The following is a 27,632-nucleotide window of genomic DNA, read 5'->3' as shown; positions in this document are numbered from 1 at the left end:
GACCGTGCTTTTTCAGCTTAGATACAGGGGTCTTACAATGTAAGTAGTCCACGGAAGCCTTTTCTGCTGTCTCCTACAATTTAAATTTTGATGTGCTCGTGTCAAAGAATAGCAATGTCTTACCTGAAGGGATAGGCAAAGGCTATGTCAATGCTGCGGTCGCTCTGTGTCCTGTTTGCGCAGTCCACGCTGAGTCGCAGTCCTCCAGAATAGCCACCACATGTTGCAAATGCAAAGACTGCAAAAAGCTGTGAAAAGATAATGATTCAGCAAAGTGAATTCAGCACTTATGACAACAGAAGCAGCAGTGCAGTGGTGGGTTCCGGATCCTGTTGCAACTAGTACAGGTGCAACAGGGCCTGGTGTCCTCCACATGAATGTGCTCAGCATGCGTGCACACGCGTGCAGTGCGTGCATGCGTCTAACCATCCAGCGACGCCTCTGAAAGCTTCTGCAACACTCCAGCTGCTCGGCGGAGTGTCATGCAGGTGCTGTATGTGCTATGCCCATCCGCGGAAGCGCCAAAGGATTTAAAGACAGGTAAGGAGCGCCGACGGGTGGGTGAGCTCTCCGAAGCACCGTACCGGAATGGTACCCAGTGCTCCAGGCAGGCTCCGATACGACCGTACCGGGATGTATCACCTGCAACCCATCACTGCAACAGTGACTCTCAGAAGAGGAAGTGGACAGGTTCTTAATGGGAGTAAGAGTAAAAAAAGAGTTTAAAAAATCCAATAAATAAAGTAAAATAAATAAAAGAGAAAACTGTTTTCAGTAATACATTGATTATTATTTCTAGTTTCTTCAAAGTGACAAACAAGAATGTGAAATTCTAATAAGAACTGGCTCAGTCTGGCCAGAGGCAGAAATTGCCCCAAAAGTTGCACTTTAATAAACTTCAAACTCATTATAATGCAACCCCACCCCCCATACCTACTGAATATTCAATTGATCATTAACAAGAACATTCTAATAATATTATGGGAAGCTTTGAACATAATCCATATATAGTTGCTGGGCATGCTCTCTAGATACTTGTTGACTTAAATTGTGCTAGCCCAGTGATGGCTAACGTTTTCTGGACTGAGTGCCCAAAGTGTGGGCGCGAATGGACATGCTCGTGCCAACCCCCCCAAAATGCAATGTAGGCACGGCCCCCATGCATGCGCCCCCCAGTGCATGTATGTGTGGCCCCCTGCATGCCCCCTGTGCATGCATGCACGTCCTCCACATGTGCACACCCCTGTACGTGCCCAACCCTTTGTGTATGTACTTCTAGAACCCTGATGACCAGCTGGTTGGTGGGAGGCATGCATACATGTACGGTAGAGCTGAATAGGGGTGCCGGCTCATGTGCCCACAGAGAGGGTGCTGCGTGCCACCTGTGGCACAGGTGCCGTAGGTTTGCCATCACGGTGATAGCCAATTGAAGAACCGATTCAAAAGCCATTATATTTGAACTGTATTTAAAGTGATTTCTCCTTTTGCTAAGGTTCTTTCCATCTTGTACCTGTGGGAGCCTATCCTTTACTTATGCATAAATGGGTATTAATCTACCTTCTGGCTCAAATACTACTTTGTCAAAGGGGACATCAGGCTAAAGAACCTTGTTGCTGTTTACAGCTAGCGTTCTCACTGTAGTTTAGACTTACTTTTCTTGCTAACTTTTGGCTTATGCCAATTTTATATCAGGAGACTATGATTTGGTCTTGCAGATCAGTTTGAGATTTCCAAATCACATCTGGAAGTGTCAAATCGGATTAATGTCAATTACTGTCTTAGGTTACCAGTAATTGTGAACAGGAGCTTGCAGGTAATAATAATAATGCTAAAGCAGATTTATTGGCAGAAAGACACTTGTATATTTTTTTCATTATATAATCTTTCCTGAAGGTTTATGCTAATTAACAAAAGCCCCCCCTCCCCCAAGAGGTCCAGGAAGCTAAGCTGATTTTGTCAAATTATTTTTCTAAAAAAATATCCTATGCCGTATTTGGGAAATCAGACACCACTGATGTGTGTTTCTAATCAGGAGATAGGAGACATGTTTTTACAAGCTACCTAAGAATGAATCATTTAGTGTTGCAGCAAGCTAAGGAAAGTAATTTTGTTGTACACGATTAGTATCATTACATTAAAAAAAAGGAATGCAGAATGTTATTTCAAATCAAGTTAAATTGCCTGTTCACACAAACCACTTTTTAAAACAAGTTCTGTTGATGACTGAATTTTAGCACTCCCCCTTCCCCCTGCATATCATATAAGCCTTATCTATGATCGTCTTTTTAAAAGCAATTTTTCAAGTTTACAGCACATTCTATCTGCAGCTGTTTAGAAGTTCTGTTTCGTGTCTAAAAGTGAAATGCAACCATTAACCAGCAGAAACAGAATCATAATTAGATTTATTGATTAACATATTGTTGTGTTGTTTTGTTTTACAAGGAATCCTAATGTATTTTCCTTTCTGAAAACATTCCCTTGCATTACAGATTCATTCTGCCAGCAGCAGAAGCTCAATTTTTCATTTATGAAATGGAAGTTACTGAAGCTTCCTCAACTTGGCCCTTCTAGATATGTTACATATTAATTCTCTGATTTCCTAATCATCTTAATTAGAATTAAAGCCAAATGGTTATCAAATATGGGAATTAAACCCAACATGTTTTGGATTTTTTGGGGGTTGGACAACCTGGAACTACTCCGCTTATGGTCCAGTGGTGGGTTCCGGATCCTGTTGCAACTGGTATGCTGCGATGGGGCTGGGTGTCCTTGTCAGGCATGTGTGCTGCGCACGCATGAGCACGCCACTGCCCTGCGACACCCAGCTGCTCGGCGGAAGTCGTGCAGGCACCGCACGCTGTGCACAGGTGCGCAATTGACCCATTTGCATCAAAAAGTAGCAAGGAACGCGGGCGGGTGGGCCAAACCAGCCACCGTTCCAGTACGGTGGCCGCGGCTCCCAGCTACCAATGGTATGCCTGTACCGGGCTGTACCGCTCAGAACCCACCACTGCTATGGTCTGACCTAAGCATAGTACACAAAATTATCTTCTAAAACGTCCTACCTGTCAATGACTACTTCAGCTTCAACCTCAATAATATACGGGAAAACAATAGATACAAACTCAAGATAAACTACTCCAAATTTGATTGCAGAAAAGAGGACTTCAGCAACAGAGTGGTCAATGCCTGGAATCCTCTACCCGCCTCTGTTGTTGCATCCTCAAACCCCCACAGCTTCAACCTTAAACTATCTACCGTGGGCCTTACCCCATTCCTAAGAAGTCCTTAAAGGGGTTGTGTATAAGTGCACCAGCGTGCCTACTGTCCCTGTCCTACTGTCAGCATTTATTTGTATTCATTTCCTTTGTTCATGCCCATGTTTATGCCTATACCTGTTATCTTGTGTATGTTCGACAAACTAACTAACTAACTAAATAAATAAAAATGAATGTCTGAAAGATCCCAACTTCAGAAAGGGTGGCCTGAAGAGATAAAGAAATAAATATAATGAAGCCAACAAGGGCAGGGCACAGTAGCTAAACTCTTCATTTTTTTAAATATAAAGGTAGTCTTTGATTTACCACCACAACTGAGTCCAACATTTTTGTTGCTAAGCAAAACAGTTGTTAAGTGAGGTTTTCCCCATTTCATGACCTTTCTTGCCACAATTGTTATGTGAATCACTCCAGTTGTTAAGTTGGTAACATGGTTGTTAAGTGAATCGGCTTCCCCATTGATTTTGCTTATCAGTAGGTCACAAAAGGGGATCACATAACTCTGGGACACTGCAACTGTCATAAATGTGAGTCAAATGTACCAAGCCTCTGAATTTTGATCACATGATCATTAGGATGCTGCAATAGTCATAAGTGTGAAAAATGATCATAAGTCACTATTTCAGTGCCGTTGTAACTTTGAATGGTCACTTAACTTAAGGTGGTGAACATATCAATGTTCCTTTGGAACGATCTCCCCGTGGAGATTCATACCCTCACCACCGTCCAGGCCTTCCGCACAGCCCTTAAGACCTGGCTAGCTCATCAGGCCTGGGGATAAGATCACAACCTGCCCCCTCCCGAATATTGAATGAATGTTGTGTACTATTTTATTCTTATGTATTGTTTTATGTTATTGTTTCGTATTTCCCCCTCCCTTATTTTATGTAAGCCGCCCTGAGTCCCCTCAGGGAAAAGGGCAGCCTATAAGTATTAAATGAAATGAAATGAAATCACACCTTCCTCTTCCTCTTCCTCCTCCTATTTTCCACACAAGAACAATCCTGTGAGGTGAGTTGGGCTGAAAGAAAATGAGAGGTCCAAGGTCATCCAGCTGGCTTTCATGGCTAAGGCAGGACTTGAACTCACAGTCTCTAGCTGTTAAGGCACCTTAAACCACTAAAGGCACCTTAAGTTATTAAGGCACCTTAAACCGCTAAACCAAACTGGCTTTCCCATATTGCTACTCTTTCCCTCCCATGGTCTAAAGGGGAGACTCATAGTTATTTGAGAAAAAGGATGCTTTGATTTCATTGTCAGAAACAATATAGCAAATTTGATATTTTTCAGTCAATTATACTTTGCATACCACCCAGTCACCCAGGTTTTGATTGACAGAACATGCAAACAAGATGTGCTTCCTGTGGTTGGAGACTAGAGTGTTAGAAATATTTAAAAAGGAGAACAAAGTTGGATTGTATAGCCTAGAAAAAGAAGCAGAAGAACAATCTGTCTGCCAGTCCAATAATTTAATTGCTAATAGTCTTCAAATCACCAAAATGATACTTTGATACATGGCCATTACCAGATAAAATATACAGAGACTGAGTGTATTACTGATGCAACAAGATGGAAAAATCTCATTCATAACAGCAAAGATGGGCCAGGAGCTGACTGTATATCAGATTATGAACTGCCCATGTGCAAATTCCAAATCAAGATAAAGTGGAAGAAGTAAGCCAACTACAGTTTCCATGTTACAGTCTTGAGCAAATGCTACTTTTAAGGAGAACATCAAGAATCACTCTGAAATCTTGAAGCACATGGATAGCAGAGGAGCCATGGGATGAAATCAAAATGTTAAAGGTGAATGTGGAAATAGATCACCAAAGATCAAAAACAAGAAAAAAACTAAACTGGGTATAAAAACAAATGGTGGAAATTGCCAAGGAAAAAAGAGAAGCCAAAGCCGAGAGAAATAAATACCTCAGGGAGGAAAATAACAACGAATAACCTTACAAGAGCCAAGAAGTAATATTTCATTGCAAAGACATTGAAGATGGAAGCAGACACAGAAAAACAAGGAAAACCTATATATAGATATATATATATCCAAACTCAGAAGGAGCATCCAACATCAGATTGGTGCATTAATGGATCCCAATGGACTGACAGTAGTAATTGATTCAAACCAAGATGGAAGGAATATATTGAATTCTGGGGAATAGAGAACTCATAATCCCATTTGGAGACAGGCAACGAAGTGTCTTCTTTGGCACGTAGAGCAACAGGACTACAGGAATGACTACACTTTCAACCAAAATAATGCAAGGGCACCAAAGTTACTAAAGTCATGGATTATATACAGTAACTCCAGAAATATTGATAAATAATAAAGGAAAGTCTTTAAATAATACTATGAATTTTTCAGGCAGGCAGAATGTAACATCTGATATGTGTTGCCCTTACTAGGGCTACTCCAACACTTTAGATTAGTGACTATAGATCAGTGGCCCTCAGCCTTTTGGGCACCAGTGACTGGTTCTGTGGAGAAAGGTTTTTCTGTGGACCGGAAGGGACGTGATTTCATGAACTGCCTGCATCCCATGGATGAAGTTTCGCATTTTTTGTGCAGCCTGTTTTGTGCCACGCTGTGGCCCAGTGAGTATCCATGGACCATGGACTGCTATAGATTACCATATTCTTCGGAGTATAAGACACACCGTTTTCCCTCAAAAAAGAGCCTGAAAATCTGGGTGCATCTTATACATTGAATACAGCATTTTTTGGCTCCTAAAACCCCGCCCCTTCACCAAAATGGCCGTGCACAGCTTGTAGAAGGCTTTCAGAGTGATCCTGGCAGCTGGGGAAAGCAGAAATAAGTGAAAAACGGTCTGGTTTTTTCCTCAGTTTGGCTCCCCCAGCCCCCAGGAGCATCCTATAAGCCTTCTAAAGGCTATGCATGGAAATTTTTTTGACAAAAAATGGCCCTGTTTTTGCAAAAAAACAGAGTGTTTTTTGCTCAGTTTTGGGGAGCCCAACCCCCAGGAGCAGTCTACAAGCCTCTTAAAGGCTATTCATGTCTTTAAAAAAAAAAACGGGCCCATTTTTGAAAAAAATGAGCCATTTTGGGGACGTTTGCAGAGTGCAATTTTTTTTTAAAAAATTGCCTCTTCAAAACCTTGGTGCGTCTTATACTCCAGTGCGTCTTATACTCTGAAAAATACAGTACCTGATTAGATATGCTAACACCATGTACGCTAGATGGGCTCTAATCCACCCTACTTAGATATACTAATGCCATGTAAGGTAGATGGGCTCAATTGTGTGCCCTTTGGGAAGATTTAAGGATGAGTTGGAGACAGAGAATCCTGGAGAAAGTTTGTGTGGTTACTAGGAGTCAACGTCAACTTGAAGGACCTCCATTAAAACATTATTGCAATAATAATTTTAAAAAATCTAGTGAAAACACATCAGCTTTACTTATTACTTTCTATACAAAAACTTGGCAAATTTGAATGGCAGACATTCAGATTCATTTCATTCATAAAGAATCTTGTGACACTGTGAAAACTAACCATTTTATTATGACAACTTTCTTTCACTGCAGTGAGATCAAGGATACTGCTCATTCCTTTTAAGTCATGCACTTTGTTGGATTGATTATGTGCTGTCAAGTTGGTGTTTGCTCTTAGTGACCACATAGATATTCTCCTTGACAATCTGCCCCTAACTTGGTCCTTTAGGTCTTCAAAAGGTGCACCCATCACCATTTTAACTGAGTCATCTATCTTACCGTTGCTTGTCCTCTTCTTCTCCTTTTTTTCACCTAAAAACTCAGAGAAAGGAGTAGAAAACAAATTGGCATCGTAGCATATCTGTACATTTTCTATATATTTACAACAATGTTCTTCTGCTACAATTTTCATTTTGTTTTATCTTTTATGTATCTGTGCTGTTTTTGACACACTTGGAAGATGTATCACATTGTTTCCCTCAAGATTACAGTCTACTGAATTCTACTTTTCAGGTCTATTCAATTATGTATTTACGAAGGCATTGCCAATTATAGTCCTACAAAGCGAAAAGAACCCAAGATTACATGCACCAAAACTGCAACACAGATTTTACTTCAAACCTTGCATTCTATCCAAACTCCACCTTTAGAATCTCTATTTTTACAGGAACTTGGGAAGTTGTCATCTTTATTTTTGTCTGTCCTATCATTCTCTTTCAGTCACAGAGTTTGTTTCTTCAGTGTAACATTTTTATTGGGTTATAAAATAAAATAAGATACAAAATATGAAAGTAAATATGAAAGCGGTGGGGAGGAAGAGGGAGAAGAGAAGTGAGGGAGGATAAGAAGAAAAAGAAATGTTGACTTCTAACTCTCTCCGTTGCAGTAAAATAAGGCATTAACATCAAATCACAACTTTCTGGTTTTTTTATAATGATATGAACAAGCCATTTCTATAAAGATCTAATCGGTAAAACCCAAAATCAAAGTTTGGACTTCTGTTTCTTGAATTGTCATTCAAGTCCATGGCAAAGGATGGGCTGGCTCTTACTTCTTCCACAGATATAACAAAGTACATAAAATGAGCAGAGGCTGAAAGGGATTGTGAACATTGTACACTTAATTTAAAAAATACATCAGTCAAAATTAAAAATAACTATTAACTCCTTTGTAGGAAATATCAGTAATCTAACAGTTTTGTTCTGCATGGGATGGTAGGTATATAATTCTAATGTATGAGAACAATACTGTAATCAGACTGAAATTCTGGTTGTTTTGTTAATGATTAAAAAAATATGCTTCAAGGCCTGATACTGTAGGACTAATTGGTAGGCTAAAAAGCCTATATAAATAACAGTGAATCTCAGTATGAATTTTGTTGTTATATATTCAACTGGAGCTGTAGTTTCTGATACTGTGTTATGAATAAAAGACCCCTGACAAGTAGAGGAGACTCGGCTATTTCCTCCCACAAAAAAGAAATTCTTCCTCGGGAATGAATTCAGTTGAACTAGAGAGCAGCAGCGTCAATGGATAATAATAATTCAGTTTAAATGGTTAGGCAAAACCATTGCATTTTTTTGGAGATGGGAAATGCAAGCGAACATACACATTTTGTTTGCTGAATAAAACTCCCATAGGTTTAAATAAGAAAGAATACCCCAAACTATGTAGTCCATATTCACCATGAATTAATCTGGAGGTGCTCCCCAATACAGCTGGGACATCTGAAAGGACACCTTTTCCTGCACATTCCTAAATGAATCTAAAGATCCTTGAAACTCCTACTCAAACTGCCCTGCCATTCAGAGGCATGGTGAGCAGCTTCTGAAGAGTAGGTCTTTTCAATGATGCCTCCTCACAAAAGGACACATTGGATCCCAAATTTGCTCTTTCCAGGGTTTGACATGAGCGTTTTTTTTTTAAAGAAGAGAATATTTGTAGCCCAGAGATCAACTATGGAGTCCTTGGTGCTCGATTGTTTTCTTATAAATGTTTCATTAATCAATTAGGTAATGTCTTCAGTGCTACTGCTACCAAGTCTAAGCAATTTTTATCCTTTTAGGCTGTGTAGGTTTGGATGGGGTGGAATCTGCCCCAACTCAACCTTGGCAAGTCGGACTGGTTCTGGAACCCCCCTGGTTCTAGTGAAATATAATATGTGACTCTTGCAGGGGTTGGATAGACCTGGTACACAATTGGGGGGGCTTTCCTGCACTTGTAGCTCTGGCTTGAACAAAGGGGGGCTAAGGAGAACTTTTGCATGGGCTTCACAGTCCTCAACAGGTGAAATTCTGCCGGTTCACCCCAGTTTGGGTGAACTGATAGGGGCAGCAGCGGGAGGCTCCATGCACCTTCCCAGATGTCATCACTGATGCTCTGCACATGCGCAGAAGTTTCTACCCATGCGAAGTGCCGCACACAAGCTCCCAGTTCCGTACCGGTAGCAAAGGTAAGAGGATTTCATGCCTGATGGACTCATCTTACGTGTTAATTGTGCCATTCCTATCCCTGAGGGTATCTGCCTGTGCCACCAGGTCAGAAAGATGGGCATGTTTCAGGTTCCTTCTGTTCAATGTTACCATCAACTAAGGCAGCCTGCCTTCTCACATAGCAGTTTCCCCCCCGAGACCTGGTAGGCATTCAAAAAAGATTGAAGTCTTGGTTGCGCCTAGATTTCTCCTTTACTGGAGCCCAGTAAAGTTCTTTGGACATGTGTTAGCCTTTTGAGGTAGTCAAGACAAGTAGTTTGCCCAGACATACTTTATTGTTTATCTCTGTTGCAGCTCCGGCCCTCTGGAACGAGCTCCCTGTTGAGATCCGGATCCTTACTACCCTCCCAGCCTTCCGCAAAGCCACCAAGTCCTGGCTGTTCCAGCAGGCTGGGGGGAGCTGAGAAGCATCTACCTCCACAGAAATTGTGAATGTTGGTTTTGTTTTTAATATGTTGTCTTTGTCTCGTTCCCCCCTTTCCCTTGTCTTTTGTGAGCCACCCGGAGTCCTCCGGGAGTGGGCGGCATACAAGACAAATAAATAAATAAATAAATAAATAAATAAATAAATAAATAAATAAATAAATAAATAAATAAATAAATAGTAAGCTTACAGAATCTTGCAACTCTGAAAGTACATCTCTCACCTTCATAATCCAAGAAACTAGAAATGAGATATTTGCCACACCCCCATTCCTTCTGCAGAAGGTCAGCTGCCTCTTATCTGACCAGTGTCTAGTCCGTGACTCTTCTTCCTGTCTCCCAAGATCATCCCCACATACCAATATAGGATGCGGAGGGGGATGTGCTATGTTTATGACTAAAGATTGCATTTAACATTTTTTCCATCTGTCTTTAAAAGACTACGTCAATGGACTATTTTGTAGCTTGATAAAATTATTGGCTCCATTATTAGACTTCCAATGTTTACCTTATTTATCAAATTTAGAAACTATCCCTCATAGCCTCCTCTGGGCAGTGTACAAAAAATAACCTCAGGTCAACATTCAGTTTGATTTATGCTATGTAGCATTTTGATGGCATTACAATTTTTATTTTTGTGCAAACAATAGAAACAACAAAATAAATTGGATTCTATTAAGTCACTAATATGATGCTAGAACTGATTTGGCATTTTTGTATAGTAGGCCAAAATTGAAGTACATTAGTGATTTAAGAGAAATGTATAGATTTATATGCTTGTTAAAATCAGGCAGATTCATGCAGAAAATATCCATAGCTTCTTATATTTTGGCTCCCTGGACCTGTATGTGAGAATGTGAAATGGGAGCTTATCCTATATTTGGCTGCAATACTATTACTGGAATGATGTCATAAAAAATCACCTGTCAGTGTAAATAACATCAAGCTAAAAGGACCAACACGCAGTCAATAAATGGTTGTTTCTTTAAGTCTATATTAAAATTTTGAGTAAGCAGGTTAATGATTAAGGAAAGAAGGATTGATCATAATAGGGCCATTCAAAAATTCAGAAAGTTTTGTTTAGGAAAAAACAATTATATTCAAGTAATTATATAATCTTTGATGTAATTATTGATGTAATATAATATTTGATCTAATATTTATTGCTTGGCTTTAGTGGTCCAAAAATTCATCCTGTCTAGTATCTTTCGTTAAATTTGCTGATAGTAAACTTGAAAAAGTGTATGATCATCAGTTAGCAGAGTTCTTCAACAGTCACCAAAAAAGGTAATTAAAGGTAGATTAGGCACCACTGAATGAAGATTATTTTAGCATTATTTTAATTTCTATTTAAAATATTTCCGTTACAGTATCTTAAGCAATGCACTCCCAAAGGTGCTTTTCAAAAGGCAACTGGGCTTTCCAAGAAAGTCCAGTTGCCTTTTGAAAAGACATCTTGGGACAACCATGGCCTGGATGATTGAGAATCTCCATATACACTAGGCATTGCAGATATCCAGAAAAAGTTTGCACCGCTTTTCTCAGAGAAAATACCTAATACGGCAAGCTGGCCTCCTTAATAGCAAGCTTGCATTCAATCCGGATAAGACCGAGTGGCTGGTGTGTTTCCCTCCCACTAATTGGCCAAGTTTTCCATCTCTCAGGCTGGGGGGTCAAACAGTACGCCCCTCAGACAGGGTTTGCAATTTGGGAGTCCTCCTGGACCCACAGCTGACTTTTGATCACCACTTGTCAGCTGTGACCAGGGGGGCATTTGCCCAGGTTCGCCTGGTGCACCAATTGCGTCCCTACCTGAACCGGGAGGCCCTCACAACAGTCACTCGTGCCCTTGTGACCTCAAGACTGGACTACTGCAACGTGCTCTACATGGAGCAACCCTTGAAGAGCATTCGGAGACTTCAGCTTGTCCAGAATGCATCCGCGCGAGCGATTGTGGGTGCACCTCGGTACACCCACGTTACACCTATCCTCCGTGAGCTGCACTGGCTGCCTATTGGTCTTCGGATATGCTTCAAGGCGCTAGCCGTCACTTATAAAGCCCTTCATGGTATTGGACCTGGGTACTTGAGAGACCGCCTGCTGCCAATTACCTCCAATAGACCGATTAGATCCCACAGATTAGGCCTCCTCCAAATTCCATCCACTGGCCAATGCCGATTGGCGACCACCCGGAGGAGGGCCTTCTCTGTGGCTGCCCCGGCCCTTTGGAACGAACTCCCCGTGGAGATTTGAACCCTCACCATCCTCCAGGCCTTCTGCAAAGCCCTTAAAACCTGGCTATTCCGACAGGCCTGGGGCTAATGAGCTTTTGTCCCCCCCTGAATGGTATGGTTGTTGTGTGTTTTTAAATTGTGGCATTGTTTGTTTGTGTTCTTTCTTTCCTTATTTGTACCCGCCCCCCTTGACTTGGGTTGTGAGCCGGCCCGAGTCCCCTTCGGGGAAAAGGGCGGCATAGAAATATAATAAATTCAATTCAATTCAGTTTTAATTGCTGATGATGTGCATTGATCAACTTAGCAATACATGTACAATATATAATTGGATTGAGGATTTTTGTTAATGCATCATTCTGACCCCAGGAAAAGAAATAAAAGAGGAGGTTGAAGAGAAAAATATAAATGGATTGCTCTTCCTTTGGTATAATTGAAGTTGTTTCTTTATTTTAAATCAGAGGTCTCAAAACTCAAATGATCATAAGGGCTGCATGAGGACCAGTTCATTTTCCTGATGGCTGCAACTGTGAAGCTTTTTTGGACCTTCTAGAAACATAAGTCTATAGCAAGGGTCCCCAACCCCGGTCTCTGGCATGCCAGAAACTGCGCTGCATAAACAAGAATGCCCCATCTGTGGGATGCAGGCAGAACACGAAACCACACCCCCTCTGATCCACGGAAAAACCTCCCTCCACAGAACTGGTCCCTGGTATCCAGAAGGTTGGAGGGCCACTGATCTATAGCATCAGTGTCAAACTCGTGGCAACATATTGCCATCACATGACATTTTGTGATGTTTTCTGAATTTGCGGAGCTGGGGTGGGTGTAGCTTGCGTGTGACTCATCCAGCCCAGGGGCTGCCAGTTTAACATACCTGATCTATAGTGAGTAAAAAATAAATAAATGAAAACTAATAATATCATGCTATCCCCTAACAGAATAAGAGACCCCCCTCCACCCTATGCCTGAAGAGAAAAGTTTCTAATCAGGGTGTGCTATCTGTTCTAATATATGCCAGTGGAACATGGACACTAACCTCACAATTGATACAAAAGGTATGGATGATGCCAAGAGCCAGAGAAAGATACATGCTCGGCATTACAAGATAAGATAGAAAAACCTGCACATAGTTTAGAGAACAAAAAAAAACACCCTATATGATATCATCAAGAGAGTAAAAGAATTGGAATGGAAATGCGCTGGTCACATAGTAAGAACCACCAATGGCAGGTGGACCAAGGCAGTTATAGGATGGATCCCACTTGATTAAAAAGCATCCAGAAAAGAGACCTAAAACAAGATGGATCAAAGACATCAGCAAATATTGTGGGTCCAGTTGGCAAAAGGAAGCTCAGGACCGTATACTGAAGGTTGGAAACATGCGGAAGAGGCCTTCATCCTGCAGTGGACAGACAATGGCTAAAATGATGATGATGATCCAGTAACACATGAATACCATGAAACAGTCCACACTAATGACTGTACAATTATGGTTGGATACATACATATACATATACATATACATATACATATACATACATAATACATATATATATATATATATATATATATATATATATATATATATATATATATATATATATATATATATATATATATATATATACACACACACACACACACATACTGTGTGTGTGTGTGTGTATTTATAGAAAGACGGCACCTCCGACCACGCTTTAAGCCAAAAGCACCAGCCTGAGGACGGCGAGTGAGACCTCGCCAAAACGTTGCCAAGACAATCTCAATCTTACATGGGAAAAGACCCGAATCAACAAGACCATCAGTGAAGAGATCGTCCCCAGAGAGAAATCTTCCAGATGCCCCAATCTCTATGGCCTCCCCAAGATACACAAAGAAGGAACACCACTCAGACCCATAGTCAGCTCCATAGGCTCACCTCTACCGAATCTTGCCAAATTCCTCGCCAAAGAACTCCAACCCTACGCAGAATCCATCACCTCACACATATACAAAACTCACTCCACTTCATAGAAACAGTAAAGAAACAAAACCTACAACCCAGCGACCTACTCATGAGCTTCGATGTCATATCCCTCTTCACCCAAGTGCCTATAAAAGAAGCCTTGAAAGGTATCCAGAACAAACACAACCCCCCTAAACACATCCTGGACCTGACCAACTACTGCCTAACCAACACATACTTCATCCATAATGGACAAAGATACAAACAGATAGAAGGAGCACCCATGGGATCACCCCTCTCACCCGTCACCGCAAACTTATACATGGAACATTTTGAAACTAACGCCTTAGATAAATCTGAACACAAACCCAAACTCTGGCTTAGATATGTTGATGATACTTTCGTGATTTGCCCACACGGGAAAGAAAAACTGGACAACTTCCTCACACATCTCAACAGCCTACACCCCAAAATACAATTCACTATGGAAATAGAAGCAAACAACCAACTTCCCTTTCTGGACATCCTAATCTACAAAAAAACCAATGGCTGTCTAGGACACACCATCTACTGGAAAAAACCACACACCAACCACTACTTAAACCAGGAGTAGTCAACCTTTTTATAGCTACCGCCCACTTTTGTATCTCTGTTAGTAGTAAAATTTTCTAACTGCTCACCGGTTCCACAGTAATGGTGATTTATAAAGTAGGGAGGTAACTTTACTTTATAAAATTTATAAAGCAGAGTTATAAAGCAGAGTTACAGCAAACCCCTACCTCCCACCATGAAAGCTGGAATGCTCCCTAGTGGGCGGTAGGGACCAGGTTGACTACCACTGACTTAAACACACAATCCCATCACCACCCTTGCACAGATCAACTCTGTAGCCAAGATCCTCATCTCCAGAACCAAATGTCTAGCCGATAAAGACCACCTGAAAACTGAATTACTCTCACAAATGTATTAATCTCTAACGGATTCCAAAGAAAAACAATTACCAACCTAATCCAAAGGGAGACTCCCCCTCCCAAAACGAGACACAGAACAGGACAATGGCATCGCCCTCCTCCCTTACATCAAAGGCACCACAGATAAAATCAGCAAAATTCTCCACAAACACAATATCAAGACAGCCTTCAACACTGACCAAAACATAGCCAATATCTGAAGAAACCCCAAAGACAAAATCCAGCTAGAAAACCAAGGAGTCTACAAAATACCATGCAAAATCTGCCCTGCAACATACATAGGACAAACGAACAGGAGAATAAATGCATGCATTGCAGAACACAAGAACACAGTAAGAAAAAAAGAAAAAACTTCCTCCCTTTTCCAGCATCTTAAAGCTACAGGATATGAAATTAATTTTGAAAGAACCAGGTTAATCTCCAAAACTGAACACTTCAACAAGAGAATAATTATGGAAGCTATCGAAATAGAGAAACACCCCCACAACATGAATAAATGTGACAATACCTCCCGCCTACCAGACATCTGGAAACCAGCCCTGGTAAACAAATGAGCCCCACCCACCAGCCAGGCTGTTACAACACGAACAACAACAGACCCACAGCCAGCACCATTCGGCACCAATCAGTGACGTGCGGTGAGGGACACCGTTGGTGAGGCAAGAGCACGGCAGCAGCGAGAAGCAACATCCCCACCGCTGTGTCCGACAGGCGTCTCTCATTTATGATGGACATAAATGCGAGATGCCTGTCGGACACAGCGGCGGGGGTGTTGCTTCTCGCCGCTGCTGCGCTCTGCCGCCTCGCCACCCGCCTCCTCCGTCCCCGCTGACATTCTTGGGAGCAGGTCGGGTGGCTGGGTGGCTGGGAGGAGAAGAGCGGTGAGTCTTTGTGCCGGCTGGCCGGCCAGGCAGGGAGCAGGTCGGGTGGGGGTGGGTGGCTGGCTGCCTGGGAGAAGAGTGGTGAGTCCCTCCCCAGCCAGCCACAAGGGCTCACCACTCTTCTTCTCCTCCTCCTCCTTGTCCTCCCCGCTCGGTGCTGGGCTGGCTGCAGAAAAAATGGCGGCTGGTGAAAGAAAAACCTCTCCAGAATCACCCTTGCACTTGCACAGTCGCTCAAATGCAAGACATGATTCGCTGCTCCCAGATCAGGAGGCAGGAGAATCAGTGCCTCTTTTGCATATTAAATCTTTTGCTTTTTAACTCCGCCTTAACTTTTAAAAGGCAAAAAATTCCTTAAGCAAAAAAGGCCCCGAGTTCTCTCGCCTCCTCCTAGTTAACACTGAGAGCAGACACCAAGCCACTGTGACTTGAAATCTGGTAGCAACTATCCTGGCTTTAATTCATTAAAAAAAAAATATTTAGAACTCTTTCCTTTCTCTCAGGAGACTGGGGAGGCTCCGCCTCCCTTGCCTCTAGTGACTGCACGTCCCTGGCACCAATCTACCAATCATGATACAGCCACACATCCAATCAATCCACTTATTGAAACAAAGATAGCACTCCACACATCCCCACCAAGTTTTATAGAAAGATGGCAGCTCCGGCCACCTCAGGCTGGTGTTTTAAGCCAAAAACACCAGCCTGAGGATGGCGAGTGAGACCTCGCTGAAATGTTGCCAAGACAATCTCAATCTTACACGGGAAAAGACCCAAATACAACAAGACCAGCATACCTACACCTGTGAAAATCTACAAACACACACACACACACACACACACACACACACACACACACACACATCTATATCTATATCATCTCTCTCTCTCTCTCTCTCGTGTGTGTGTGTATCTCTCTCTCTCTCTCTCTCTCTCTCTATCTATCTATCAGTATCTCTCTCTCTATCTTTCTATCTCTCTATTTCTCTCTCTCTCTATCTCTGTTTGTGTGTGTCTATCATCTATCTATCATCCATCTATCTATCTATCTATCTATCTATCTATCTATCTATCTATCTATCTATCTATCTATCTATCTATCTATCTATCTATCTATCTATCTAAGAGACCGCCTCCTGCCAATTACCTCCTTACGACCTATTAGATCACACAGATTAGGCCTCCTCCGAGTTCCATCCGCCAGTCAGTGTCGACTGGCAACTACGCGGAGGAGAGCCTTTTCAGTAGTAGCTCCGACCCTTTGGAACGATCTCCCCGTGGAGATTCGTACCCTCACCACCCTCCAGACCTTCCGCACAGCCCTCAAGATCTGGCTATCCCGTCAGGCCTGGGGTTAAAGATTATAATCCTTCCCCTCCCGAATGATGAATGAATGTTGCTTCTATTTTTAATTACGTACTGTTTTTATATGTCATTGTGTGTACTCCCTTCCCTATACGTTGTAAGCCGCCCTGAGTCCCCTCAGGGAAAAGGGCGGCCTATAAATAAATTTATCTACATCTACATCTACCTCTACCTACCTACCTACCTACCTACCTACCTACCTACCTACCTACCTACCTACCTACCTACCTACCCACCTACCTACCTGATGAGTGACACTTAAAAGGAAACAGTAAGGAAGATTAAGTCATTGTTGGTGCAGAAGAGACTCCCTTACCACAACTGGATCTGGGCTGTTGCAATGAATTTGCAATCCTTCCCATGCTTGAGATGCTCCAAGAAAGGAAAGCAATAAGGCCACAATAGCTTTGACATTGCTATAGCAGCAACCATTTTAGTCTACCAACTTGTAAGTTTGATGCAGCTGGGAAGCATATTTCCTCCCAGCTATTTTAGATGCACTTAGCTTCCCCTCCCTTTTCTGAATAATGAAGATCACTGTGGCTAATAGCAGTGGGAAAGAACCATCTTTGTCAAGATCAGTGGGAGGGAGGACTTTTGTGGGCATATGTAACTCGCCTCTTGGGACAAAACCCAACATTATTGCTGAAATTAATATGCTAATGAATAGCAGAAAGAGTCTCAATTGTAAATTTATTGGGATTAGGGTCGATTTGCCAGTGGCACACACATAGATGATGCTAAAGAAACAAATAACTATTTTAAGAGATTATCAACTTCAATGACAGGAATTGAACAGTGTATGCTTTGGTTACAGGAAATAAGTTTGGTAAAAAGAAAAGTTCTGCAACACAGCTTTTCCCCTCATAGCTCCAAAGATATTAAAAATTCTGTTTCTTACAGAAGTCCATTATATGCTCTGTTTCCTGTTAGTGATGCTGTCCACTGTCACTGTGCCTCCTAAAATGTTTTCTAGGAACTGCAATAAGAGTGATAGGGAAATGAAAGGTATTTTGGATCCTTCTCATATGATCTGTAGCTTCTGACATTTTACAGGAAGATGCTGCTGCAATTTTTATTACAGCATCTAATATTAAGAAGAGTTCTTAAAATTTCCCAGTCTGGTGTCCTTTATATGTATTTGAAATTCATTTCTCATCTACAATGATCATGAGGAAGAAGGATTATGGAACCTGGTCCAACACATCTGGAGGGCATCAGATTGGACAAGATTGATCCAGATCAGTATTTTTCAAATTTGGCAACTTTAAGATGTGTGGCTGGGGAATACTGAGAACTGAAATCCACATATTTTAAAAGCTGCCAAGTTTGGAAAAAACATCGGTTTAAATTAAGGGATGGTCATATGCAATTTTAATGGGTGATTTATTACTTATAATTTATGTGAATTTATTTGCCCAACTCCAGTGAACGCTTGGTGATGCACGAAACTAAAAAAGACACAAAAAATGGTCAAACATTAAATTAACAGGCAGCCCAAACTAAAATGGTCTAATAACAACCTCAACAAAACAAAACAGGGGCTATTAAGCAAATCAAGGAGAGAAGCAACTTAGAACTAAGGAGAAATTTCTGGACAGTTAGAACAATGAATCAGTGGAACAATTTGCTTCCTGAATTTGTGAATGCTCCAACACTGGAAGTTTTAAATAAGATGTTGGATAACCATTGGTCTGAAGTGGTGTGGGGTTTCCTGCCTAGGCAGGGGGTTGGATTAGAAGTCCTCCAAGGTCCCTTCCAACTCTGTTACTCTATTCTATTCCTATTCCTATTCCTATTCTATTCTATATAGCAAACATCAACCCCAGATTAACAATCTATAGGACTTTACACTGAAGATAGGAGAAAGATTTTAGTAGTATGGGGACATTTACATTAAAAAGATCCCAGGTTCAGTCCCAGGGATGATGGATGTGATGATGATGATGATGATGATGATGATGATGATGATGATGATGATGATGATGATGATCCTTTTGTCCTGTTTTTATATACATATAAACTCAGGTTGATAAACATTTCTCAGTATGCAAGTTTGGTGGGTTTCCTGTCTGAACTCCTGGAGATGTAAATAACACTAAAATAGATTGAAACAATGACACATTTCTGTTCAGGTCCTGGTACAAATGAGTCCTTGTATTAATAGTTTTAAGAAAAATAGTTCTGACTTTTCTTTTTTTTTCTTTAACATGGTTATTTTCTGAACAAAATAGCTCAGTAGGAACATTCAGTTACAGTATGCATTATGCCGCACTACAGTCCAAGAACATTGTTATGTATAATTATCTGTTTATTTTGGGAGCTTAAGATTCCTTGAACTCACACCAGCGAGGTAATCTAAAGCCACTTAGTCTGTGTGAAGGTTAAAGCTTTAGAAAGGCAATTTGTAGGTTACATAAGGCAAGCAAACAAAAAGACCTGGCAACCTGTGGGTTTTTTCTCTCTCTTAAAGTATTCTTGCAAATCTCCTTTAACAGCAGAGACTCTAATTTAGTACTTCATGCTGTAAGTTGAAAACCACTTAATATCAAATTTAAACTGATGGATGATGGCATGAGCATTGCAAGTATTTTTTTATTTAAAGTTTTCTTTATATTTTATTTTTTAAATGAACACAAACAGACCAAAAAAACCCCCACAAAACCATCTTCCATTACAAATTGTAGAAAGTGTGACGGTTGGTTACAAAAACTTCCGTGTGTCCCTTCCACAGTCATCACCTATAATTCATATTGAATCACATATTTTTAAATCAAGTATGCAGTATTTACATACATTTCTTTCATCCTACCTCAGCCTTCATTTGACTGTAATTGTTTTTACATTCTTTTATATGAAATATTCCAATTTAAAGCAAACCCACATAATGGAATTCCATTAATTCCTCCCCGCAACATCCTACAATAAAATTGCACCTTTATAACATGTTCTAAATAAAAAAAAATGATTATGTTTAATTTCTAAACTTCCTTTCATAGTCTTCATTTGCAATTTATATAGAATTTCCTCTTAACAAACTAATACATATATATGCATTATTATCATTATCAATCATTTATTTAACTATAACCATTTTATACATGATACTCTAAATTTAACTAAATTTTACTTAATTTTTATTATCAGCTTTCATTACATCAACCTGTGTATTTCCAGTAATAGTGCAGTCTTATGTCTTTTGCCATTTGTAGCATTAGCATTTTGATTAATTTCTTGATAAGTCTTATATAGACTTCTCTTCGCAAGTTATTGTTCATTTCATTTCTTATGCAAACTCGAAACCCCCCATTTGCTTCTTCAATCAGCTTATCTTTAGTTATCACTCGTGCTTCTGATAAAGTTTCTCTCCTTACTTCCATCAATTTTTCTCTCTTTTCTTCTTCTGTATTTTGAAGTCTGGGATAGAGTTCCAGTACATCTATCTCCCCTTTCCATATTCCACTCTTTTCATTTCTAGCTAGGCTCAGTTTACTATCAATATCAACAGTTTTTTTTATTTCTTTGATTATTTTTCCCTTCAATTTTTAGAACTCTGTCCTCCACTTTTTCCATTTGATAAACATCCTCAATTTTTCCATCAAATTTTACTGTGCTGCATTCTATATTCTCCAATCTCTTCTCAATTTTTTCTGTTACTGCTAAGATCTTTTGAATTCCAAACATAATCATTTGCAATGTTAAGGTTTCTTTTTCTTGTTGTGCCATTTTCCTATTTGTAAACACTGCCACTATAACATTCAAAGCTTTTTGTTAGATTTGAAGTGAGTTCATTTATAATCTTTCAAAGTCAAGATCTCTCCTCTCTCCACTCAACTATTGAAAGAGCTCCCAAAGAGCACCTGTATAAACAACCCATGCTCTTCCCACTATCACTCACAGTAAACAAGCTCAGAGACCTTGAAGTGTAGAACAAATGATCAAAGGGAAAAAACAACATTTCCAGCCTCCATTCTCCAAGTGGCAGTGTTACTTCCTTTCCTTCTATTGTTACAGACCTCTTTGTAGTCCTTTTACTATCTTCTTTATATTCCAAACTTACAGAGAAAAGGAAAAAAAAACTTCTTAAATGAAGAAAAAAACCATCCAATCCAGCATTGTAAAAATAAAGGAAAAAAATCTTAATCCTTTGTTATATAAAAAGAAATAAAAAGTAGAAGAAAAACTAATCTATTCAGTTTAAAAAAGAGGAAATATTTGCCAAAGTTTCATAGATGAAAAAAGACTTAAAAAATAAGGATAACATACTGTCTAAAGTACACTTTTGCCACTTACTTTCTTCTGTTTTCAAATTTAATTTAACTTTGATTTTTTTGGGGTAATCTCTTGTCTAATAATAAAATTTCCTCACCAAACGGCACACTTTCTCTTTCTACTTTCCTCCGATTCCAGAGCTGTCCCAACTTCAGCAGCTTCAGTGGCTGCACTTCTATTGCCAGCAAGAAGAGGTTCTCCTGGATCAATGAGGGACTTTGCAATGTCCCTGAGATCAGCAGGACATACTCTTCCCTATCACAATCTCTTCAGGATGGTTTAGGTCCAAAAGGGCAGTCCAGCGACAAAAGTATCGATTGCGGTATTGGAGCTCCAAGATCACACGTCGTCTCATTGCGACGTCAGATACTCTTTCCTGTGTAAGTATTTTTTAAGAGAGCAACCATCCTGTTCTTACTAGCATAATCGTTTAATTCCAGAGAGACAATTTTCAATCTTTTCTTTTGAGGAACATTGTTATCTACTTCAACAACCATTGATTAGTTTTTTTTAAAAACAAACCTATCCTCGCTCTCCAACACACCATTTAGTTTAACCACATAATGGAATACTGATCTTCTCCCTCATTATATTTTAATAGAATTTGAATAGAACCCAATTGTATTCTAATCTAAAGGACTGCAATATTTGCTGATTTTTTGTGTGGGTAGTGGATAAAATTTCTTTCTGGTGTATAAAGCTTGGAAAGCTGATATCTTTTCCTGCAAATTCACAATTGGAGCCAACTAAGATTGTTATTAAGCTGGTGGCCAGATCTTACAACTTCCATAATGCTTCATAATCCACTCTTCCTAATCATCTGCAGCACGGGGGTCAAACTCGTGGCATCATGTTGCCATCATGTGATATATCTTGATGTTTTTCCCTTCGCGGATCTGGATTGGACATGGTCCGCGCGTGATGCAAATGGCCCATGGGCTGCCAGTTTGACATCCCTGATCTACAAGTAGCCTTCGATGTACGATCACAATTGACCCCAAAATTTCCATTACTAAGCAAAACAGTTGTTAAGTGAACTGTCCCCCATTTTATGATCTCCCTTGTCACAGTTGTTAAGTGAACCACTGCAGTTGTTATATTAGTAGCACGGTTCTTAAGTGAATCAGGTTTCCCTGCTAACTTTGTCAGAAGGTTGCAAAAGGTGTGTTGTGGCTGGTCGACCGCTGGCCCCTCCAGCAGCTGCATCAAATGAGCAGATGGTATGGGCCAGCATCAAGGCAGCCTGAGAGCACTGAGGGGGAAGAGGGAATGGAGCTGTCAGAGAGAGAGAGAGAGAGACAGAGGAGGAGCCTGGGCTGTCCATCAGCCCTCAGATGGAGAGTCAACAGCCCCCAGGTCCGGAGGTGGCTGATGAGGAAGAGTAGGAACAGCGCCTGAAACGCAGATGTTCAGAAGGCAGAGGAGAGGAGAGCAGTGGGAAGATATGGGCCGGTCCTTGGGAATAGAAGGAACACCGCTGCTAGCAAAGCATCACCCTAGCTCTGTGAAATAAAAGGCAGGGAGCGGGTCAGAACAAGGTGATTACGTGACGCCGGGATATTGCAACCATGATAAATGAATTGGGGTGAAGATATTATTAAGATACTGTTGCCTGCACCCCACCACCTGAGAACTATGTGTAGCCTATTGACAATCAAAATGGCTGATTTTGTTTTGAGATCATTCAACAGGTTGTACATCACTCTGGGTAAGCACTACAATTTTCAATGCTTAGAAATACTTGGTGGCAAAATAATTTCATTTGTGTCACTGCCAATATGATGCTTCCATAATCAATATGACGTAAGGAACTTGCTGAATATATGAAATATATTGCAATATATGAAAAATAAATGCATTCACATGAATATTATATCAACCTTGGATTCTTATTAAAATACACTATGAATCTAAATTGTTAGACGAATGAGCTTGGAATAACATCATGACAAGTTCAGTATTGTGGAGACATTCTTATATCAAATATTCTACTAATCAAAATTTAAGAAATAGACAATAGATAATCAAAAGCAAATGATCTTATGCTACTTAGCTGCCATAAATGATTGATTTTCTCCAGATTATATTAATTTCCACATCCTCTAGAGACAGAAATAATATATGTAATCTTCAAGGTTAATTTTATTCAAGACCATTCAGTTTTAATAATGTATATAACAAGAAACAAGAAGTTTTTCCAAAAGAGAATATGGAAGAATAACTTGTAGGTAAAACACTTGAAGGCAGTCAATTAAATATGAGCTAATAATGTGCGGCAGCAGCCAAAAAAACCAAAGCAATCCTAAATTGCATTAACAGAAGGATTCAATCAAGATCAAGTGAGGTACTAATACCACTCTATAAAGCCTTAGTAAGACCACACCTAGAATACTGCAGTTTTGGTCACCACACTATAAAAAAGATGTTGAGGCTCTAGAAAGAGTGCAGAGAAGAGCAACAAAGATGATTAGGGGACTGGAGGCTAAAACATGGGAAGAACGGCTACAGAAACTGGGCATGACTAGTCTAGTGAAGAGAAGGACCAGGGGAGACATGATAGCAATGCTCCAATATTTGAGGGACTGTCGCAGAGAGGAGGTGGTCAACCTGTTTTTCTAAAGCCAAACAAGGAATAATGGATGGAAGCTGACCAAGGAGAGATTCAACCTAGAAATAAGGAGGAATTTTCTAACAGTCAGAACAATCAACCAATGGAACAGCTTGCCTTTGGAAGTTGTAGGAGCTTCATCACTGGAGGCTTTCAAGAAGAGACTGAACTGCTATCTGTCAGAAATGTTGTAGGGTCTCCTGCTTGGGTGGGAGATGACCTTCCAACTCTGTTAATCTATTAATAAATTCCTTAAGTTGACACAAATTTCGGTTTCTGGACCTTGCAACTTCCATGATTAATAACTTCTGGGAAAGGGATATACTTGCTGACCCATTCTTTTAATAGAGTGGGTCTTCCTTTCCTTCAGACTTCAGCAGAGCACATTTTAAAAAGTTTTCATTCAAGTCTACAAACTTGAAATCTCCTGGTGATTTCTGCCCAAATAATAAAAAAAGCCCTGATCCTGCTTAGCTTCCAAGGATGGGCTCTGCAGGAAATGATTAAAAAAGAAGTCAAGATAGCAATTGCAATGGTACCCATGAAAGCTCCTCCTGTGCGTGTATCATGTGTATGATATACAAAAACTGCACTTGAACTTTAATTACAGCCTCCATCTTGGTCTTTTTTTTTAACTACACCTACGGACATCCCAATGTAGTTTTCCAATGTAGTTTCTTTCCCAAACAAAGAAAACAAAATCCTAACACTCCCACATGCTGCACATCAGAAAATACAGAGAACAAAAAATATTGGAAAACATAGGATTTTAGCAAGGAAATGTGACAGTGCCATTATCTGTAGGGGAGACTAAAAAATGAAGCACAGAAACAAACATAAAGAAGCAAAATATTTCATAATTGCAGCTGATGATATAACATACTTATTATTGCACTGTTTCCATCATGTTATCTAAACTGCTCCTTGACAATCTTCAATCAAACCACATTAATTTTGAATTAAAAAACTTCATTATCACCATCATTATCGAGACACTGTGCCAGTAAATATTATAGTCTATTTTAATAACTTCCCATTAGTTTTATGAAGGAACTGCCTTTGTGAGTTTGATACAAATTTCCTTTTTTTTTTCTTATTTGTATTCCTCTGTGCAATAAATTTGGTATCATCTTTCTGATCCACCATCTCTCTCTGATATTTTTCTATACCTGTAATAAGAAATGGGAGATTCACATAGCTTCTATTTTCCAACCTGTAAAAATTCTATGAAAGATGATTCCTCGTAATCAATCAATCAGAATAGAGTGGAAGGAACATTGGAGGTCTTCTAGTCCAACACTATACCAGGAGTGCCAAACTCAATTTCACTGAGGGCTGAATCAGCATTGTGGTCGCCCTTGGAGGTGTGTGGCTGGGGGGGCATGGTTGGGTGCATGCTTGACCCCTGCCACCAAACCTCATTCTCCAGCAAGTCTGCCCCCACATCCACTCACGAAGACCCCAGCAAATGGGAAAGGCAGGGAGCCCCCAGTCCCAAGAGGCAGCTGGAACTCTGCAGACCACACAGTGCATGTGGGTCCAACCCCCATGACCACCCTGCTGATGCTCCAAGAAGCAGGCGCTAGCATGCAATCCAGCCTGCCAGATGTGCTGGGCAGCCACACAGCCTGCCAGATGCACCGGGTACATGCGCAGCCACCTGCTCCGTCCCAGCTGCGGTGGTCATGAGCAAAGAAAGATGGTAGAATTGCAGTGAGGTAGCCTCTGCGGGTTAGGTCCCCTCCCTCAAACCTCATCCTCCAGTGAGCATGCTTCATGCCGCCCCCTGATGGTCCCGGTAACAGGATGGGTGGAGAGCAGGCCATACGTATGCTCACTGCCTCCTGTGCATGCACCCAGGGGGCGGGACAGAGGTAACCCTTTGAAGTCTCCAGGGTGGCATGCGGATCGAAGGCTGCCCATGTTCTGGCCCAGATGGCCGCCATCAGGTTGTAGATTGGCACAGCCCCATGCGCCAGATCTCCAGCCCATGGACTTTGAGTTTGACACCCCTACCCTATACCATTTCATATTCTGTAGGTGACTGTCTAGTCTTTTCTTAAAAATCTCCAGCAATGATGCACCTACAACTTCTGAAGTCAAGCTGTAAGCTGTTCCACTGGTTAATTGTTTTCACTGTTAGAAAGTTTCTTTTTAATTTCAGATTGCTTCTCTCCTTGATTAGCTTCCATCCATTGTTTCTTGTTTGCCTTTTTGTGCTTTAGAAAATGAGTTGATCCCCTCTTCTTTGTGGCAACCCCTCAAATGCTGGAATACTGCTATCATGTCACCCCTAGTCCTTCTTTTCTCTAGACTAGCCAAACCCAGTTCTTCATATTTTTAGTCTCCAGGCCTTTAATCAACTTATTAGCTCAAAGATCTAAAACCAAGTAGAGTGCACACTGATGGTAAGAAAATTAGACCAGACATTTCACACATCCCTCAGCCCTCTTGTGACCAAAATAAATGTATGAATGACCCATCTCTTCCATGAGCATTTAGCTCTTTTTTTGCCTTCCCTTGAAGAACATTTTGGAAGCAATTTCTTTGCTATCAAACTGAAAGTAGTTGCAGAAGAAATCTAAACCACTACATCAATTAATTTATCATATGTTCATGTAGCTATCAGATTTGCTGTAGTAAATACTGGAAGAGGATAGGAGGTAAGGAACTGCTATTGCATTTTTTTTTCTTTCAGTAAATTGTTTTCAGGATTACTGTTCAAAGAACTATTATGTTACAAGAAAAGCAATCCATACAAATTCTACTTAAATAGAGTAGAGCAGCAAACTACCGGAACCTGATATGTTCTAATAGGCTCTTCAAGATCTTTCCTGAAGAATCTACATTAATTTTTTATTCTTATCATTTGAAGAGGGCCCCTGTGGACCAAACTCTTACACCAGAAAAGGCTCTGAGAAGACAAAGCTAGTGGTGTTGCTCACCAAAGGAGAGAAAGCTTCTCTCAGAACAGCGATGATAGGGCTTAGCATTCAATCCTAATATATTGCTACTCAAGACAGACTCCTTCTCTGCTTTTGAAAACTGACATATATATGACAATATTCTTAGCCTTGCGCCTTCATGGATCATGGAGTTTAGCATTAATACCAAGGATGGGATTCTAGCATTTTGGGCAAACCGGTAGCTCTGATGATCAGCTGGGAGCAAACCAGTTTGCCCCAACGATCACATGGGCCCTGCGCTATATTCCTACCTTTATCTTCTCAGCTGATTCTCGTAGAAGAGCAGATTGCTGCGTGAACCAGCTGTGTTACACCTGAAAGGATACCTGGAAGTGAAGATTTCTTAAAACTGTGTGCACAGTATGGATTAGGCGCAGGCTTGAGCAAAGCGCCCACAAATCGCACAATCACCGAACTGGTTGTTAAACCGGGAGGATCCCACCACTGATTAATACCAATAGAAAATTTACAGCAATTACAAACCCATCTAACCAGATCCATCCTTTCATATTCCCTTGAAATCACACTATTAAGATGTTGAACCACCTATTGGGATTTCTGGGAGTTACAATTCCAGTGCATTTAGATAGTGGCAGATTGACAATTCCCTGTCTCCCTGTTTCCTTTTGGGGTCTTCTTGCAAATAACCCCTTTAATGGCTGCTAGACTTTGCTCTGTTTCTCTCTGTCTCTCCCTCCCTCTCTCCATAAACACACCCACAAGCACACCTCACCTAAAGAATA

The 27,632-nt window shown here is 40.7% G+C and overlaps 1 protein-coding gene across 1 annotated transcript in view; it reads right to left on the bottom strand.

The window, feature by feature from the left end:
• The window catches only part of SYNPR (synaptoporin), a 166,038-nt gene that overhangs the window by 25,879 nt on the left and 112,527 nt on the right, over positions 1–27,632 (bottom strand). Inside the window, exon 3 of the mRNA XM_014056640.2 lies at positions 124–248. Coding sequence (XP_013912115.1) covers positions 124–248 — 125 coding nt within the window. The remainder of the gene's footprint in view (positions 1–123; positions 249–27,632) is intronic.

Source organism: Thamnophis sirtalis, unplaced genomic scaffold (genome assembly GCF_051295495.1).
Source record: "Thamnophis sirtalis isolate CommonGarterSnake01/CBP01778 unplaced genomic scaffold, rThaSir2_p1.2 scaffold_3, whole genome shotgun sequence".
In the NCBI taxonomy this organism is placed as follows: Eukaryota; Metazoa; Chordata; class Lepidosauria; order Squamata; family Natricidae; genus Thamnophis; species Thamnophis sirtalis.
Note: the sequence above shows the minus strand (reverse complement) of the source record. Positions and strands in the feature narration are given on the sequence as shown.